Below are 16,957 nucleotides of genomic sequence, written 5' to 3' on the forward strand. Positions count from 1 at the left end.
CCCACAAACTGTTGAGATCATGACCTGAGGCGAAATCAAGAGTCAGATGCTTAACTGACTGAGCCACCCAGGCACCCCGGATATTTCTTGAAAGAAAAGAAATCCTTGCTAATTTAATATTAAAACATTACCTTACTGTAATTGCATTCACATTTCTGATTACTGGTTACAATATATTTACTCTTTTGTTTTTCCTCTTCTGCCAACAATGTGTTCATGACCTCTGCCTATTTTTTTTCCGTTTTTCATTTGCATTAATGAAATTTTGTTTTGCCAAGTCTCCACTGAAACATTAATCAGACACTCACTAGAGGTCATTTTATTGAATTGATTTAAATATTTTATTTAAAGAAATATTCTGAAGACTATAGTTTATTGGTAGGAAAAATAGAAATCATACGTGTTCAAAGATCATTTTGTACTGACATTATGCGAAATCGACTTCTCCAAGTAACATTATTAGTTTCGCAGTGATACTAGTGGAATGCATGCTGCAGAAACATGGTTTTACCTTCAAATCTGAGCACGTTACCCTTACATCAGAAAAGAAAAAGGGATAATAAAAAACGCCACTTGGATTAGTTCAAAGTTTAGTAGACCACATCTGATTTGTTGAAGAGTGAGTTCTTTTATTTACCTCTTCAAGGAAGTGCTTATTTTTTTCACTTCTTTCTGTGCATCTTTATCCTATAAAGAAAATACAAATACACAATGAAATTTCACACATTTATCCTGCTACTCTAGCTACTTTGAAACAATCTTTGGTTGAGCGAGGGGATACTTTGTGAGGGACCATTGCAAGGAAACTACAGATTTCTGAGATCCAGGCAGGATTCAGATCTCCGAGACCATGTGTAATGCAGAGAGCTACTCCCAGGCTGTTCCCCCGCCAGGTCTGGAGGGGTGGGATACCGGAAGAAGAGATCCTTCGGTGTAAGCTGACATATTGGCCCTCACCACTGTGTTAATGGTAACATTGATTTTTTTTTTTCTTCAGTTGTATGATGTGGAAGAAGTCCTAGCCTCAGCAGCAGGATTGGAAGAAATTGGAGATTCCACTGCAAGATCCAGGCTAGCTATACATTTCATCACTGACGTCATCAAGTAGTTTATATTAAAGGTGAAAAACCATATAATATGTTTTCTACATGGTCTAATATATTCCACTTGTTATTTCTTTAAAACAAGAGTGGAGGTTAGAAACAGTGGCAATAAATTTAGATGGCAGGGTACTCCTATGCACTTTTGCATTTAACATTTATTGAGTACCTAATTAGAAAGAATTTAAGGGATGTAACAAATTAAAACAAATAGATGAAAACAAATGAACAGCACAATATTTGGAAGTGGCTGTTAGATTAAACAAACAAACAAACAAACCTGGAAGTTCTTCAATAGTTTTAATCATAACATAGTGTCTGGTCAATCAGATGTCTACCTACTAGCAAATCAGTATTTTTTCAAGGTTGTGAGGAACTATGATTAATGAATTTAGGGGATTAATGCATTATTTAAAATAACGTATAAAAAATACGTTTATCTTGGTAATTCATGTTTATCTTGGTAACCCTGGGGATAGTTCAGTGCCTGGCACCGATAAGTCCCTCAATAGGATACCTATTAGCAGTAACATTCCCATTAATCGATGTTTAGGGATCAATTTCTTACAGAATAATGACATAAGCGAGAGAATCATTTCAACTAGATGCCTAAAGGAATGAACGTGCACAAACCAGAAGGAAAGATTTAAAATTAAGATCACAGCTTGGCAATATGTGTCCTCGCGCACCCCCACCCCCCCACCCCAATTCAACTGGCAGTGAACGCGCTCACCACACACCCACAGCCACACCCGCACACACAACACCCCTCCCGTTGTACCTTGTTCCCGGGGCTTCCATCCAAGCATTTTATTTATTTATTTGTTACGTGCAGGTTTTTTAGCTCAAAACGCCAGCTAACGCCGCTACCCCCAAACACGCTTTCCTCTGTTATTGCCCCAAATGTCTGCCCTTCCCACCATCAACCCTCATTGGGTACTCCCCCCAATACCACCCTCCTTGAGCCAACCTCCCACTTTTCCTCTTTTTCTCACACATGTCTACAGAGCTCCCTGGCACTCCTGTTAGGGGACTTGTTTTGAAGTCATTTTTGTATAGCCAGCAATGCATTTGCTGAGAATATATTTTGGGGGTAGAGGATAATTGTCGTCTGCCATTTCTTATAGCTGTTAATCTCCTGGTCACTCTCCTTTTACATTTGTTTTTTGTGACTTTGGCACCTGGGCCACCCTCCATGCCAAGGTCTGCCATCGCTGTTGGAGACATCCTAGTCCCCATGGACCGTGGATCCCACCTTCCTGGAGTTAGCCTCCTCACCTCTGATGCCCTCCCCCATCACCCTGGTGAGCGGACCCTGGGCTTTGTCATGACCTACAACTGCCCTACCTCTGAAACAGGCGTCCTGCCCTCTGAACACAACTGCCCATCTTTTCGTGTCATTTATCCAATTACTCTCAATAACAGTAATTTTTCAACTTCCACAGATTTATTAAGAGACTTTCTTTCCTTCTTGTTCTCTGCCAGCCTTCTCCTGCGTTGACTTATTTTTTTGTTTGTTTTGCCTTGACTTGTTTTCTACCCACTTTACACTCTATATCCAGCGACCTTTGAACTAAAAGACGAAAGCCCTTTCCCCCTCTGTGGCACCTGCCCTGGGTCTCTACAAACCCCCAAGTCCACAAACCCATCAACTTTTCTATTGAGTTGGCAACAAAAAAAGAGAACCCTGATGCGCTCCGGGTGCCTTTCTGACCTCCTCAGGGCCTCCCTTATTCTACCAATTATCTCCTCGCTCCTTGGTCGTTCTTGAATCCTTCCTCCTTTGCGGACCTTCTCGTCATTTAAATACGCTCCCCTATTTCCCATCTAAAAAAACACAAGGGTTTCTCACCTCTGGCACCACTTCTCCTCTCTTCCCCATCAAATTGTTGGAAGTGCATCTACCAGCACCGACCGCGTCGTCTCAGTGCGCTGCACGGTCTCTGTGGCTATCGTTCCACTGACAACAGTCTGGGTTAAGATCACCAGTGACACAGACATCATTGAACTCAGCTCATTCCAGTCCTGACTTCTCCAGGGTTTCTGACAGAGGTGACCACTTCCACCATCCTTTGGCTTCTGAGGCCCTGTCTCGTGGGGTCACTTCTGCTGGTCTCCCTTGTAGCTTCCTTTTCCTCCTCCCCTTCCATTATGCTGCTGTTTCTCAAAGCTGATCCTCTGCCTGCTGCCTTTCAAACACTACATAACTTCACTGGGTGACCTCTGCTACCTTGTGGCTTCAGACATCATGTATGTGGCAAATATAAAATCAGTTTATGGATCTGAAAATCTCACAAACTCAAAGTGTCTATACCTGAGCTCACCTTCTCTACCAAATCTGGTTCTCCAATGCTCCCCGGGTCCTTAAAGGGTACCTCCATCTACCCTGGTCCGTTTCTAAAGCCAGGAACCCCGATCTCATTCTTGAGTCCTCCAACTTCTAGATATTCAATTTCTAAGTCTTGTCGAGAACACCAGCCACAAATCCATTAAGTCTGTGTATCTCCATTCACTGCTCACTGCCATCATCTTAGTCGGCATCACCGGCTCAGGTCTGTGCTACTTGTGCTAGTTACTCAAATGCTACTCCTTCTTCTAGTTTTGCTTCCCTCCAAGCCAAGTCAGTCCCCACAGGGTAGCCAGTGTGCCCACCCCAAAATCTCATTTGTCACTTGTTGCTTAAGACCCTGTAATGGTTTTTCCCTGCCTTTAAGAAAAAGACACAAGGCTCTCATCTCTTCTTTCCCTCTCGTGCCCAGCATTTCAGCCATATTGTTATTTGATTCGATGCTTTTAGGCCTATTTTTCCATTCCAGGCCTTTGTCTGTTTTTAGTGTTTCATAAAATAGGGCATGTCTGCTACCTGCATCAGTTATCACCTGAGATAATGTGAATTACTTACAAAGTGTGTGTTTAACTGTCCAGGTCTCCATTCGCCCTTGCCATGTAGATAACATATTTCAACACTAATATCATCATTAGAACACATTATTTTGCGTTCTACATTTTTTTTTCAGTTACATTAAAAGTTGTTTTCTGATTGAACAAAGTTTTTGGAAATATGTTGAGAGCTGCAAAAAGAATAGAAGCTGATCAGCTTTCGACAGTGATGTAATAAAGGAAAAATGGCCCCAATACTCAGCATAACGTTTCATTATTTTTTTAAAGACAAATACCAATGCGTTAGATTTTTTACCAACAACTTTTATTAATCTACTGAGGAGAGGTTATCTTACTGCCTATTACAGCTTACAAATTCTGCATTCAACATTTCCAAGAATGCATCACGGTACATCTTTCTACTACATTTATTTTCAGTGATATGTCATTTGCCAAAAGTCTAAATTATAGACTGAATTGTGTTCTAAAGGGTTCTTGATAGTTTCGTTTTCCAGTATGAGTTTTCTTATATAAATTGTAGATAAAGGCATTTCTACTTTGACTTGAAGCCTGGGAGACTTCCCAGTGTGAGCATTTTAAGGCTGACTAAGGTTTATGTGATCACGGAAGTCTTTCCTTCCATCATGATACTGAGAGTGTCCTATACGGTGACAATCCTCACATGTCCTGCAACGTTGCTCTACGAGGAAAGGGGTTCTCATGTTCATTTCATTGAATTGCTTCTCTAACGTGAATCATCTAGTATTTCCCAAATGGCTTCCTCCTCCTGGTAAAGACTTGCTCCCTTCCTGCTTGGTTTGCTCAGTGTTCTGTGCATTTGAAGCCTTGAGCTTTGGCTGAAGGTGACAGTTTCTCCCCTGTGGGAACTCTTGTGTCTATAAAGGTTAAAGCTGAGGCTGAAGGTTCTTCTCCATTCATTACATTTATAGGGTTTCGCTCCGGCGTGTATTCTCATGATGGCTAAGGTTAGAACATCAGCTAAGGGCTTTACCACATAGATGACATTGGTGTAGTTTCTCTGCCGTGTGAATTCACTCAGGCTGTTTCAAGGATGAGTCGTTACTGGAGGCATTTCTGCTCTGATTATAGGCAAAGGGTTTTCCTCCTGTGTGAATTCTCTGCTGTGAACAGAAGTTAGCTCTCGGGCTGAAGCGTGTGCCACGTTCGTTACATTGGTAGGGTTTCTTTCCAGTTAACACATGCTGGATCACTTGAGCTGTGGGTATTTCCCCATTCTCAAAGAGCTCCTCTCCAGTGTGAAATCTCTGCTACTAACGGGGACAGGAGAGGATGTGAAAGGCCTGCCTGCATCCACTCGTCTATTCATTTTTCTACATACGAATTCTATGCTATTCCTTCAACAATGGTCTCCAAATAAAGTCTCTGCCGCATTGGTTACACTCACATGGTGTGATACTCTCCTCCGTGTAAGCGTTTTTCTTCATAGCATGTCAACTGCACAGGCATCTGATCAATTCTGAGGGCTTCACTATGTTTCAAGCACTCGATATATTGTCCACATTTGCTCAAATGTCATCTTCTAAGGACTCAGGTTATGGTTTTGAATTCAGGGTATTCCTTCCTTCTCCAGATTCACACTATCCAAACCTTTCTGCTGAAGCAGCACACTTTCTCTCCATTGAAAACACTACAGTTTCAAATTCCGGGGATACAAGGCTGCTCACATGCATGAATCTAGGCCCTGGAGCCCACGGGCTGACACTCTCAATACCAAGTGCAGTGTGACGAGCTTAGGGCTCCCTGGGACATAAGACGTGTCACAAGTAACTGTCATGCCAGGAAGAGGTTACAAGTGCCACAAGAAAGAGGCACATGAGGGAAAATATATCAATACTCTCCGCCAAAGGCTTTGGATAAGTAAGAGAGAGACTTACTTATATTAAATGGTTACACTCCTGGCATGTGCGTGATGATTATCAAACATCAACCTGACTAGACTGAGTGCTGGGTAAGAATGACTGATCCCAGACTGATGCCGTGTCACCAGTTATTTTAAGAATATTATTAAAGGAGGTCTAAGAGCGACGCCTGGGTAGCTCAGTTGGTTAAGCATCCAACTCCTGATTTGGGCTCAGGTCATGATCTCACAGTTGTGAGATTGAGCCCCATGTAGGGCTCTGCAAGAACATGGAGCTTGCTTGGGATTCTCTCTTTCTCTCTCTCTCAAAATAAATAAAATAAACATCAAAAAAAAGAGGTCTAAGAAACTTCTTTAAGGTGTTTTTAAGATCAACCTAAGAAATATAAGCAAGGCCATTATATATCAAGAAAGCTTAACAAGTAATATATTTTGGACTGCCAATAAAAGGTTAGAACCCAAAGAGTGGAAATAGGGGGTTGTAAACAGAGTAATAGTCCCTGCCTGCAACTCATGAAAATGTCTCTTCAGAGAGTAGGTAAAGTGTGTCCCTTCTTTAGTGGCCTTATTCATTTCCTTTTTAAAAAATATTTATTTTTTTATGTTTTATTTTTTATATTTGAGAGAGAGACAGAGAGACAGAGAGCAAGTAGGGGAGGGGCAGAGAGACAGAGGCAGAATCTAAAGCAGGCTCCAGGCTCTGAGCTGTCAGCACAGAGCCTGACGCAGGGCTCAAACTCATGAACCGTGAGATCATGACCTGAGCCGAAGTTGGATGCTTAACCGACTGAATCACCCAAGAGCTCCCCAAAATATTTATTTTTGAGAGAGAGAGAGAGCTCAAGCAGGAGAGGGACGGAGAGAGAGGGAGACAGGATCCAAAGCGGGTTCCACGCTGATAGCAGAGAGCCCGATGTGGGGCTTGAACTCATGAACTGTGAGATCATGACCTAAGCCAAAGTTGGACCCTTAACCAACTGAGCCATCCAGGCACCCCTAATTTCTTTTAAAATGCACCAGGAAGAATGAATTCTCCAGGCCCAGAAAATAAGTTCAAACCAGAAATAAACAGGCAAATAAGAATTTCTAACAAATGAGACCGTGGGCAATATTGCTGGGTTTCAGTAACTGACCCTACTCATACTCTGAGCTGTAGCATTCCCTTAGCTGGAAGGCAAGCTGAACATCTGTGGACTAATTATAGCTTATAAACTTATCTGAGAAACCAATCTCTTAATTAAAAAAAAAAATCAAATATGAGGGACGCCTGGGTGGCTCAGTCGGTTGAGCCTCTGACTTTGGGTCAGGTCATGATCTGTGGTCCATGGGTTCGATCCCCGTGTCGGGCTCTGTGCTGACAGCTCGGAGCCTGGAGCCTGCTTCGGATTCTGTGTCTCCCTCTCTCTGCCCCTCCCCCGCTCATGCTCTGTCTTTGTCTCTCAACAATAAATGTTAAAAAAAAATCAAATATGAGGTCTTAATTAAGATAGAAGATTAAAAGCACGATTAGGATTTTATTACTAAGAGTGGTTACTAATGAGAGGGATGATTCTCCATTTATATAACAGGATGGAAATAACAGCCCAGGATTTTAAACAACAGGTTAACTTTAAAGCCAACTACACAACTTGTTAGCCAGGAAGACATGTTCTTTACATTGAACACTCCCGGAGTCCTTCTCTTCCTGACACTGTTCCCGGTATAGTTTATTTCCTATCCTACAAGAGTTTGTCTTAGAAGAGCAATTAATGTCACTTCAAAATGTGACAACAATTTCAAAACAGTTTTTTTCTTTACCAAATTAGCACATCCCTCGCCGTAAAACAAAAGAATACATAATGCTTCCTGCACCGAACTTTGGCAGCCTGCCCCAGGTCAGTAACTTGGATACTTTGTCCAGGCAAACAACTCCCAGGCTGCCAGAGTGGTCATGATTTCCTTCATCAAGCATTCTCACACTGCCTTCGACACAGGAATCCTTTTTCAGTTTAAAAGTGGAACGTTTCTGGGGCTCCTGGGTGGCTCAGTGGGTTGAGCGTCTGACTCCCATTTTCGGCTCAGGTCATGATCTCATGTTTTGTGGGTTCGAGCCCCACATCAGGCTCTAAGCTGACAGCATAGAGCCTGCTTGGGTTTCTCTCTCTCCCTCTCTCTGTCTGCCCCTCCCCCATTTGTGCTGTCTCTGTCTCTCTCAAAATAAGTAAATAAACTTAAAAAAAATTGTTAAAGTGGAACGTTTCTCAGGACCTGAGATGACCTTCCTAGAGTCAAGAAAAGGCCACATGAATAATAAAATACTGTAGTTTCAAGTTCTGGGGATGTAAAGTTGCTCACATGCAGGAATCCGGGCCCTAGAGCCCAAGGGCTGACACTCCCAATATCAAGTGCAGTGTGGTGAGCTCAGAGCTCCCTGGAAGGGGCAGAAGACATCACAAACGACTCCAATGTCAGGAAGAGGTTACAAGTGCCACGAGAAAGAAGCAGGTATGTCAGGTAGGTTCACATGACAGAGGGAAAACTGATGGCTGGGTTGCCTTCACTGTTATTAGTGGCTCTGCTGGACATTTTGGAAATGAACAGACTTGTCAGCAAAATCACTAATGGGGTGGGTATATTTCAATCTGGAAAAACTTACAGAGATAGGGGGACTACAGATAACTCTCCTCAGTCTATTTTCTTTTTTTATTTAAAAAAAAAATTTTTTTTTCAACGTTTATTTATTTTTGGAACAGAGAGAGAGAGAGAGAGAGAGTGAGCATGAACGGGGGAGGGGCAGAGAGAGAGAGGGAGACACAGAATCGGAAACAGGCTCCAGGCTCTGAGCCATCAGCCCAGAGCCCGACGCGGGGCTCGAACTCACGGACCGCGAGATCGTGACCTGGCTGAAGTCGGACACTTAACCGACTGCACCACCCAGGCGCCCCACCTCAGTCTATTTTCTAATTGAAAAAAAATTGATATTCCTGACATTACATTTACTACTCGAAACAAAACAACAAAACAAAACAAAACAAAACCTCCTAGAAAATATAAATGGAAACATCATTGGAAAAATAAGTAACGCAGGAAATACTTATTAATGCTATTTTGCTTATTACCTAAATATTTCCACAGTGCCCAGCTTTTTATTTTTATGCTATGAGTCTTCTGATTTTTCCTATCAGTACTTATGGGTGCTTATTACATGCCGGGCATGGTAGTTAGCACTGGGAATAGAGGGGTGAATGAAACACACTTAGCCGTGACTTTCCTGGAAGAATCACACAAACAATTATACAACCACAAACCGTGCTAGATGATGTGAAGGAAAAGTACGAGGTACTTTCTTGCCTGGGAGTGGCAAGGAAGTCCTTCCTAAAGAAATGACATTTACGGTGAGGCCTGAAGGGTGAGTAGGAATAAAGCAGGGGAAGGGAGTGGAGGGCTTGGGTGGGAGTGTTTCAGGAAGAGGCAAGAACAGGTCCTGAGGGTGTGAAGCAGGGAAAGGCATAGTGCAGAGGTGGGGGGAGTGGGCTTCAACAGAGCCTTGAAGGACATGCTAAACATTTAGGACTTTATCCCCAAAGCAAAGGGTTTCAAGTAAGAAGTGACATATTGAGGTTTACTCAATCTGTTCCTTTGCTGCTACTGAGAGCCAAGAATGGCCTGGTGGAAGGAAGAAAGCCAAAAGACCAGTGGGAAGCTCGCACGTCGTAGTTCTGGTGAACTCGGGTGGTTTCCTGCTTGGAGCGGTAGCAGTCGAGTGAGAGGGCAGTTGGCTAGCTCAAGGCATGCTTTAGAAGAGGAAGACTGAGATTTGGTGAGTGGGTGGATGTCTGTGTCGGGGGCTGAGGGAGATGATTCCCAACTGATGGACGGATGTGCCATTTACTAGAGAGGAAGTTGGAAAAGACCAGATCCAAAGGCCCAATGATGAGTTAAGTTTGAGATGTCTGTGAAACATCTCGGTACAGATGTCAAGTAGGAAGTTGGATACTCAGGTCTTAGGGCTCAGAAGGGAGGTCTAGAGATACGAATTTGAGGACTCCTGGCAGTAGATAGCATCCAAAGCCATGGACCATAGGTTTGTGGGGCAGGAAGGAGGAGAGAGGAGAGGAAAGGAACGGAGGGGAGGAGAGCGGAGGGGAGGCGAGGAGAGGGGAGACTTAGAGACCAAGGACCAAACCCTGGGGCGGGGGGGTCATTGATATTTAGCCCTTGTGTGACAGCTCTGGATATTGTGCACAACTATTTGCACGTGAAACCAGGTATTATGCCTCACTATCATAAAGTATGCTAATCTCAAATTCTAAAAAGAACGCAAAGACCCTCAGTTTTAAATGACTGCATATAACCTGAAACATCATTCAGGACAGATGGAAAAGTTGGTAGGGTCCCCACCACCTCTATGGAGCAAGCAACCAGAGGGACAAAATCTGTTTTCTGCCCAAACAATGGCACAAAGCGTCTTCCGGAGAAGTGCCGCTCCTGAGCCTAGGCTGTTGTGCGCCTCGACCAAGTGAGGGATCGGAGTGAGAAGGCCAATCAACCCCACAGGAAACCCCAAACGTAAGCCGTCCAAGACCTTGCGCGGGTGGTTGCCAGCAAGGCCCAGTGAGGCCTGAGCAGCCCTGTTTAAAGACGGAGGCATCCCTGAACCCTGAAGTTCCCGGCAGGTCTTATTACGCTCCCCCCTTTCTTCCTCGTTTCCCAGGACTGCGCTGAACACCCCTGCCCCTCCCCCTCCAGGCAAACAAATCTCCGCTTTTCCACCTCTGTGCCTTTGTTCACCGCCTGCGAGGCACTTCACTCTCACCTCCACCTTACGTACACTCTCAAAGTCCACCTCTGATGCTACCGGATCTCTCCCAGGTGAAAAGAATTTCTCCCTTTCCACTATTTCCATCACCAGTTATTTGCACCTCTCTGAGCGCTTCAGGCTTTCCACTCTGGGCTACAGTTACTTGGGTGTATGGCTTATATTCTCCCCCAGGCTGTGAGCTGCTAGAGAGCTGTGGGCGTGTCTATATTTGAGGTTCACAACAACCATCGGAGCCGGTTTTGCTTCCGCGGAGAAGACAAGGGATGCTCCTTTCTGAGGCATTTCTTTCTGCTGTGATTCAGAGGACGGTAATGTGCGGCGGTGGGAGAAGGGAGCAGGAAAACACTGATCTATTTCCTTGTATTCCTACAATACCAATATACGGCTCACAGCAACACAGACTGGGCCATTAACTCTGAAATTCCTAAAACAGAGCATATCCAGAATCCTGAAATAGTGAATAAAAGGGCAAGAAGCAACGGGATAGTTTCTTCTTCGTTAGCGGTAGGCATTCGAAGACCAAGAAAATGTCAATGCATCATTTTTAAGCTTCTTCATGGTAGAGGATAACCACACCCTACTGTGAGCAGGAGACTGAAGATGGCAGACCCCTGGACGGTCTTCTTGCGGTCTAATGGTTAACAAGCATCAGTATATTTTAACTGCTAGCCCATGATTTGTGTGTCCCTTAAAGAGACAGGGAGTCTGCTGGTGAAGGGTTACCCACAGCAATTCTAAAAACTTCACAGCACATGTTCAATCCCAGTGAAATCCCAAATGTTTTAGTATGGAAGAAAAATCCAGATGCATCTAAGCCAGCTGTTCCTACCTGGAGCTAGAAAAGTACTGGTGACAATAACAGCCTTCGCTGTCCCTGTTGGGACTTACCTCTTTGGTAACACAAGGGAGCAATACTGCCAAATTACAAAACTTCACAGCATCATCTGTTTGTTCAAGATCGATGTAACACTAGAAATGAAAAGTCGACAATGTGAAAGGGAATCCCATTTTTATGTAATGCATTCAAAGTGATCTTAAAACAAGTGGTCTTCCTTACCTTGGCCAAGAACAAGTAATTGGACTTAGAAAAACCAGGGTGTAGTTCTTCAACCTGATTTTAAGAGAGAACAGAAAAAAGAATAAATGGGGCAATATTATAACAACCAGCAAAGAATCAGATATTAACCAAGTTGTCTGAAAAATTTAGATTGGTTGTATTACATCTGACTCGTTTGATCAATTCAAGTATGGTGGAAATACAGCTTTTGAGATTATCCATTAAAATGAGATTATTATTGGGGCGCCTGGGTGACTCAGTTGGTTAAGTGTCCGACTTCGGCTCGGGGCATGATCTCACAGTTCGTGGGTTCGAGCCCCACGTCGGGCTCTGTGCTGACAGCTCGGAGCCTGGAGCCTGCTTCGGATTCTGTGTCTCCCTCTTTCTCTGCCCCTCCCACACTCATGTTCTGTCTCTGTCTCAGAAATAAATAAACATTAAAAAAATGAGATTATTATTATTATGCTCATAGAGCTTATGAAACAATGAGATCCTTTAAGATTTCAGGATTCCTTTGTATAACCTATCCTTTCTCTTTTTTTCTTTTCGAGGACAGAAACAATTGGCGATACATTCTCCCAAGACAAGTCCTATACAATTTAGTCTATTTAGGAGACGATTAGAGGATGATAGGTATCCCATGACAAACATCCTCCACCACGTTAGTATTTGATTTCTTATGATTTCAACACATCCCACGGGCTGAATAATATCTAAAGTCCATCGCGTCAAGTATTTTTGAAGAAAAGACAGACCCGGGAAACAACTAGTCCAAGTAGCAGGCCTACTTACAAATTTTAATAAGTGGGTATTATGAAGGCACTTTACTAAACTCTTATGCACATCTACTAAACTTTTTTTAAATGTTTATTTGTTTTTGAGAGGGAGAGAGAGAGAGACAGAGAGAGAGTGTGAGCAGGGGAGGAGCAAGAGAGAGAGGGAGACACAGAATCCAAAGCAGGCTCCAGGCTCTGAGCTGTCAGCACAGAGCCCAGTGCGGGGGTTCGAACTCACAAACCGCAAGACCATGACCTGAGCTGAAGTCGGATGCTTAACTGACTGAGCCACCCAGGCACCCCACACATCTACTAAACTTTTATGCATCAGTTCCCTTTCTATATCTCTGGTGAATAAGAATTCTTGCAGGCGCCTGGCATTGTTACTAGAGAGCACTTCTTAGAACCTAAGTCAATCTTCGGTCAGCTGCTGCTGTATTAAGGGCCAATGCAAATAAGCTCCCAATCTGACCTTGGAACCCAACCCAGAAAGACGTAGAACCCAAGCGAAGAAGGTTACTTTTTTTTTAATGCTTATTATTTATTTTGAGAGAGAGACAGAGAAGGGGGAGGGACAGAGAGAGGGAGAGAGAGGGAGAGAGAGAATCCCAAGCAGACTCCGTGCTGTCAGTGCAAAGCCCAATGTAAGGCTTGAACCCATGAACTGTGAGCTCACAACCTGAGCCGAAACCAAGAGTTGGATGCTTAACTTCCTCCAGGAGCCCCAAGAAGGTTACTTTAAAAAATTTACAAAGATATGCATGTTTTACAAGATACAAGTGATACGAACATTTCCAAAACTAAAAAGTGAGTGCTTCTTTGTTCTGACTTTATTTTCAATTTCAATCTCATCTCTCAGGGGTAACCACTATCAACAGTTTGACATGAATCTTACCAGACCCTTTATCAAGAATACACAAGTAAAAAAAAAAATTCACTTTGGAAAAAAATGAATATGGGACCATTTCTGTATATTGGTCCAAAACTTTTTTTCCCACAACATATCACAGACACATTTCTGTGTTTGCATACACAGCTCTACCTCGTTCCTAAGAGGTGTATTTCATATTACACACATGCTGTAATTAAATTAAGCATTCTTTATTACACATTTAGACATTTTTTTACTGTTACCAATAATGATCGGTGAAATACTTTCTCCTGTATACTTGTGTACAAGTGTGATTATGTCTGTAGAAGAGATTCCTGGAAGTTGAATTGCTGAGTCAAAGGATACATGCATTTTAAAGATGGATACTATTGGGTGGATCTAAGACTTAGGGGGCTGAGGAGTTCACATCTTTGGTAAAGGGCATATACTCTACAAAACCCAAAAGGGAAGGATCCTAGGATAAAGTGTCTTGGGCTGGAGAGTCAAACTGGATGTTTATTCTTTAGGACCAAGTAGATGAACAGTGTGTGGATCTGGCCAAGAACTTGCTAGTGAAACAGCAAGGCTGCCAACAGATGGGAGGACACTGTCAAGTTCAATCCTAGCCACAGCCTGGAAAAGCCTAGAGAGCCACCCATGGTATTGATGAGTTCTGGTTCTGCTGGTTCTCTCTTGTCCAATCATTTCCATCTCTACTCTTCAAGTCTACTAAGTGCATTTTTTAAGTCTCTCTAAAAGGAAGGCTTTGATTAAACTTTGTTCAGTTGCACCTTCTTCTACGTCCAGTAGTTGCCCAGCTGTGTCCAAAACCTGTTCATAAAACTTGCTTCAACATATGAGAATAAGCAGCTTATTTCTTTTTTTTAGTTAATTAATTATTTTTTAAATTTACATAAAAGTTAGGCTATAGCGCAACAATGATTTCAGGAGTAGATTCCTTAATGCCCCTTACCCATTTAGCCCATTTCCCCCTCTCACAACCCTCTGCTTGTTATCTATATTTAAGAGTCTCTTATGTTTTGTCCCCTCCCTGGTTTTATATTATTTTTGCTTCCCTTCCCTTATGTTCATCTGTTCTGTGTCGTAAAGTCCTCATATGAGTGAAGTCATATGATATTTGTCTTTCTCTGACTAATTTTGCTTAGCATAATACTCTCTAGTTCCATCCACATAGTTGCAAATGGAAAGATCATTCTTTTTGATTGCCGAGTAATACTCCATTGTATATATATATACCACATCTTCTTTATCCATTCATCCGTCAATGGACATTTGGGCTCTTTCCATACTTTGGCTATTGTTGATAGTGCTGCTACATATATAGGGGTGCATGTGCCCCTTCGAAACAGCACACCTGTATCCCTTGGATAGATACCTAGTAGTGCAATTGGTGGACCATAGAGTAATTCTATTTTTAATTTTTTGAGGAACCTCCATACTGTTTTCCCGAGTGGGTGTACCAGTTTGCATTCCTACCAGCAGTGCAAAAGAGATCCTCTTTCTCCGCATCTGTTGTTGCCCGAGTTGTTCATGTTAGCCATTCTGACAGGTGTGAGGTGGTATCTCATTATGGTTTTGATTTGTATTTCCAGGATGATGAGTGATGTTGAACATTTCTTTTATGTGTCTGTCTGCCATCTGGATGTCTTCTTTGGAGAAGTGTCTATTCATGTCTTTTGCCCATTTCTTCACTGGATTTTTTTTTGGGGGGGGCGGTGTTGAGTTTGATAAGTCCTTTATAGATTTAGTATACTAACCCTTTATCTACTATGTCATTTGCAAATACCTTCTTCCATTCCATTGGTTGCCTTTTAGTTTTGCTGATTGTTTCCTTCGCCGTGCAGAAGCTTTTTATTTTGATGAGGTCCCAATAGTTCAATTTTGCTTTTGTTTCCCTTGCCTCCAGAGACGTGCTGAGTAAGAAATTGCTGCTGCCGAGGTCAAAGAGGTTTTTGCCTGCTCTCTCCTCTAGGATTTTGATGGCTTCCTCTCTTACATTTAGGTCTTTCATCTATTTTGAGTTTATTTTTGTATATGGTGTAAGAAAGTGGTCCAGGTTCAATCTTCTGCATGTCGCTGTCCAGTTTTCCCAACATGATTTGTTGAAAAGACTGTCCTTATTCCATTGGATAGTCTTTCTTACTTTGTCAAAGAGTAGTTGGCCATATGTTTGTGGGTCCATTTCTGGGTTTTCTATTCTGTTCCATTGATCTCAGTGTCTGTTTTTGTGCCAGTACCATACTGTCTTGATGATTACAGCTTCGTAATAAAGCTTGAAGTCCGGGGGTGTGATGCCTCCAGCTTCGGTTTTCTTTTTCAAGATTGCTTTGGCTCTTTGGGGTCTTTTCTGGTTCCATACAAATTTTAGGATTGTTTGCTCTAGCTCTGTGAAGAATGCTGGTGTTATTTTGATAGGGATTGCTTATTTCTTTAATATTGGCATTTTAATCCTGCATATATACCTTAGCACTTATGTGTAATTAGCCATCCTGATTATAAATCAGAACATCTCTTTCTTTTTGTGCTCATGGTTAAAAAAAAAAGAAGAAGCCACCAAAGGTACATAGGCTACTAACAACACCAACTTCCTAAAATGGAGCAGATTCTAACTTTTTACCAAAGGGTTTCCCTAAATAACAAGGAAGGTAGTTATTTAGGTAAGTACCTAATGCTCAGTAGAATGTTCTAGTTAAGAAGCAGTTCCTAGCTAGGCTCTTAGAACACCCTATAATAATACCTGGCAGAGAATATTGTAGCTATTTACTTGGTCTTGGCTGTACAAGTTCCCTGGAGACAGGAGCTGCATTGGTCATTTCTGCATTCCCTACATTTGCCATGCTGGTACTACGTATGTGCTTAACAAACATTACTGAATAAGCTAGCATTGTTTTAAAAACATCTCATAAACTCAAGCCATAGCCCTCCACCATATCAGGGCATAGAAGAAGGCTCTGCAGGTGGTAAAACCACTCAAGGAGATCCAGAGGTCTTATGTTGCAAAGAGTGAGTGAGATCAGGGCCGTCCGTCTATCCCCCAACACTGCCACACCTGTTATCTACTACACACACCCAGGCACTGATTCCAGGCTCTCAACCACGCCATGGGCTGCACAGGAATAGCTTTGAGAGCTTTGAAAACACTGATCAGGTTTTAAAAAACACTTCGTTGTGATCCAATAATTCCTAGGTACTTACCAAAGAAAATTAAAAACATGTCTACACAAAAGCTTGCATATGAATGTTCATTGAAGCTTTATTAATAATAGCCCCAAATTGGACACAACGCAAATGTCCACCAATGGGCAAATGCATAAGCAGACTGTGGTATATCCACAAAATGGAATATTACAAGGCAGTAAAAAGGAACTATGGATATACCGATGAAATGAATGAACCTCAAAACATTGTGCTGAGCAAAGGAAGCCAGATACACAAAGTAAAAGCTCAATGATTCCATTTATATAAACTTCTAGAATAGGTCAAAAAAATAGAAAAGCAGATCAGTGGTTGCCTGGGGCAGGGGCTGAGGGAAATTGACAGCAGAGGGGCAA

At 42.6% G+C, this 16,957-nt stretch overlaps 1 protein-coding gene and 1 long non-coding RNA gene across 5 annotated transcripts in view; both read right to left on the reverse strand.

Moving 5' to 3' along the window:
- Window positions 1–314: 314 nt before the first annotated feature.
- Window positions 315–16,957, reverse strand: part of RMDN2 (regulator of microtubule dynamics 2) — a 76,111-nt gene continuing 59,468 nt past the window's right edge. For all 4 annotated transcript variants that reach the window (XM_043604147.1, XM_043604146.1, XM_043604145.1 and 1 more), the window contains 3 exons: window positions 11,739–11,792; window positions 11,570–11,650; window positions 315–687 (listed from right to left, as the gene is read on the reverse strand). In XM_043604147.1, coding sequence (XP_043460082.1) covers window positions 634–687; window positions 11,570–11,650; window positions 11,739–11,792 — 189 coding nt within the window. In that variant the 3' untranslated portion in view covers window positions 315–633. The remainder of the gene's footprint in view (window positions 688–11,569; window positions 11,651–11,738; window positions 11,793–16,957) is intronic.
- Window positions 8,069–11,563, reverse strand: LOC122497253. The gene is made up of 2 exons (XR_006301066.1): window positions 8,807–11,563; window positions 8,069–8,543 (listed from the first exon to the last, which is right to left on the reverse strand). It is a non-coding gene; the product is annotated as an uncharacterized LOC122497253 (long non-coding RNA).

This window comes from Prionailurus bengalensis, chromosome A3 (genome assembly GCF_016509475.1).
Source record: "Prionailurus bengalensis isolate Pbe53 chromosome A3, Fcat_Pben_1.1_paternal_pri, whole genome shotgun sequence".
Taxonomy (NCBI): Eukaryota; Metazoa; Chordata; class Mammalia; order Carnivora; family Felidae; genus Prionailurus; species Prionailurus bengalensis.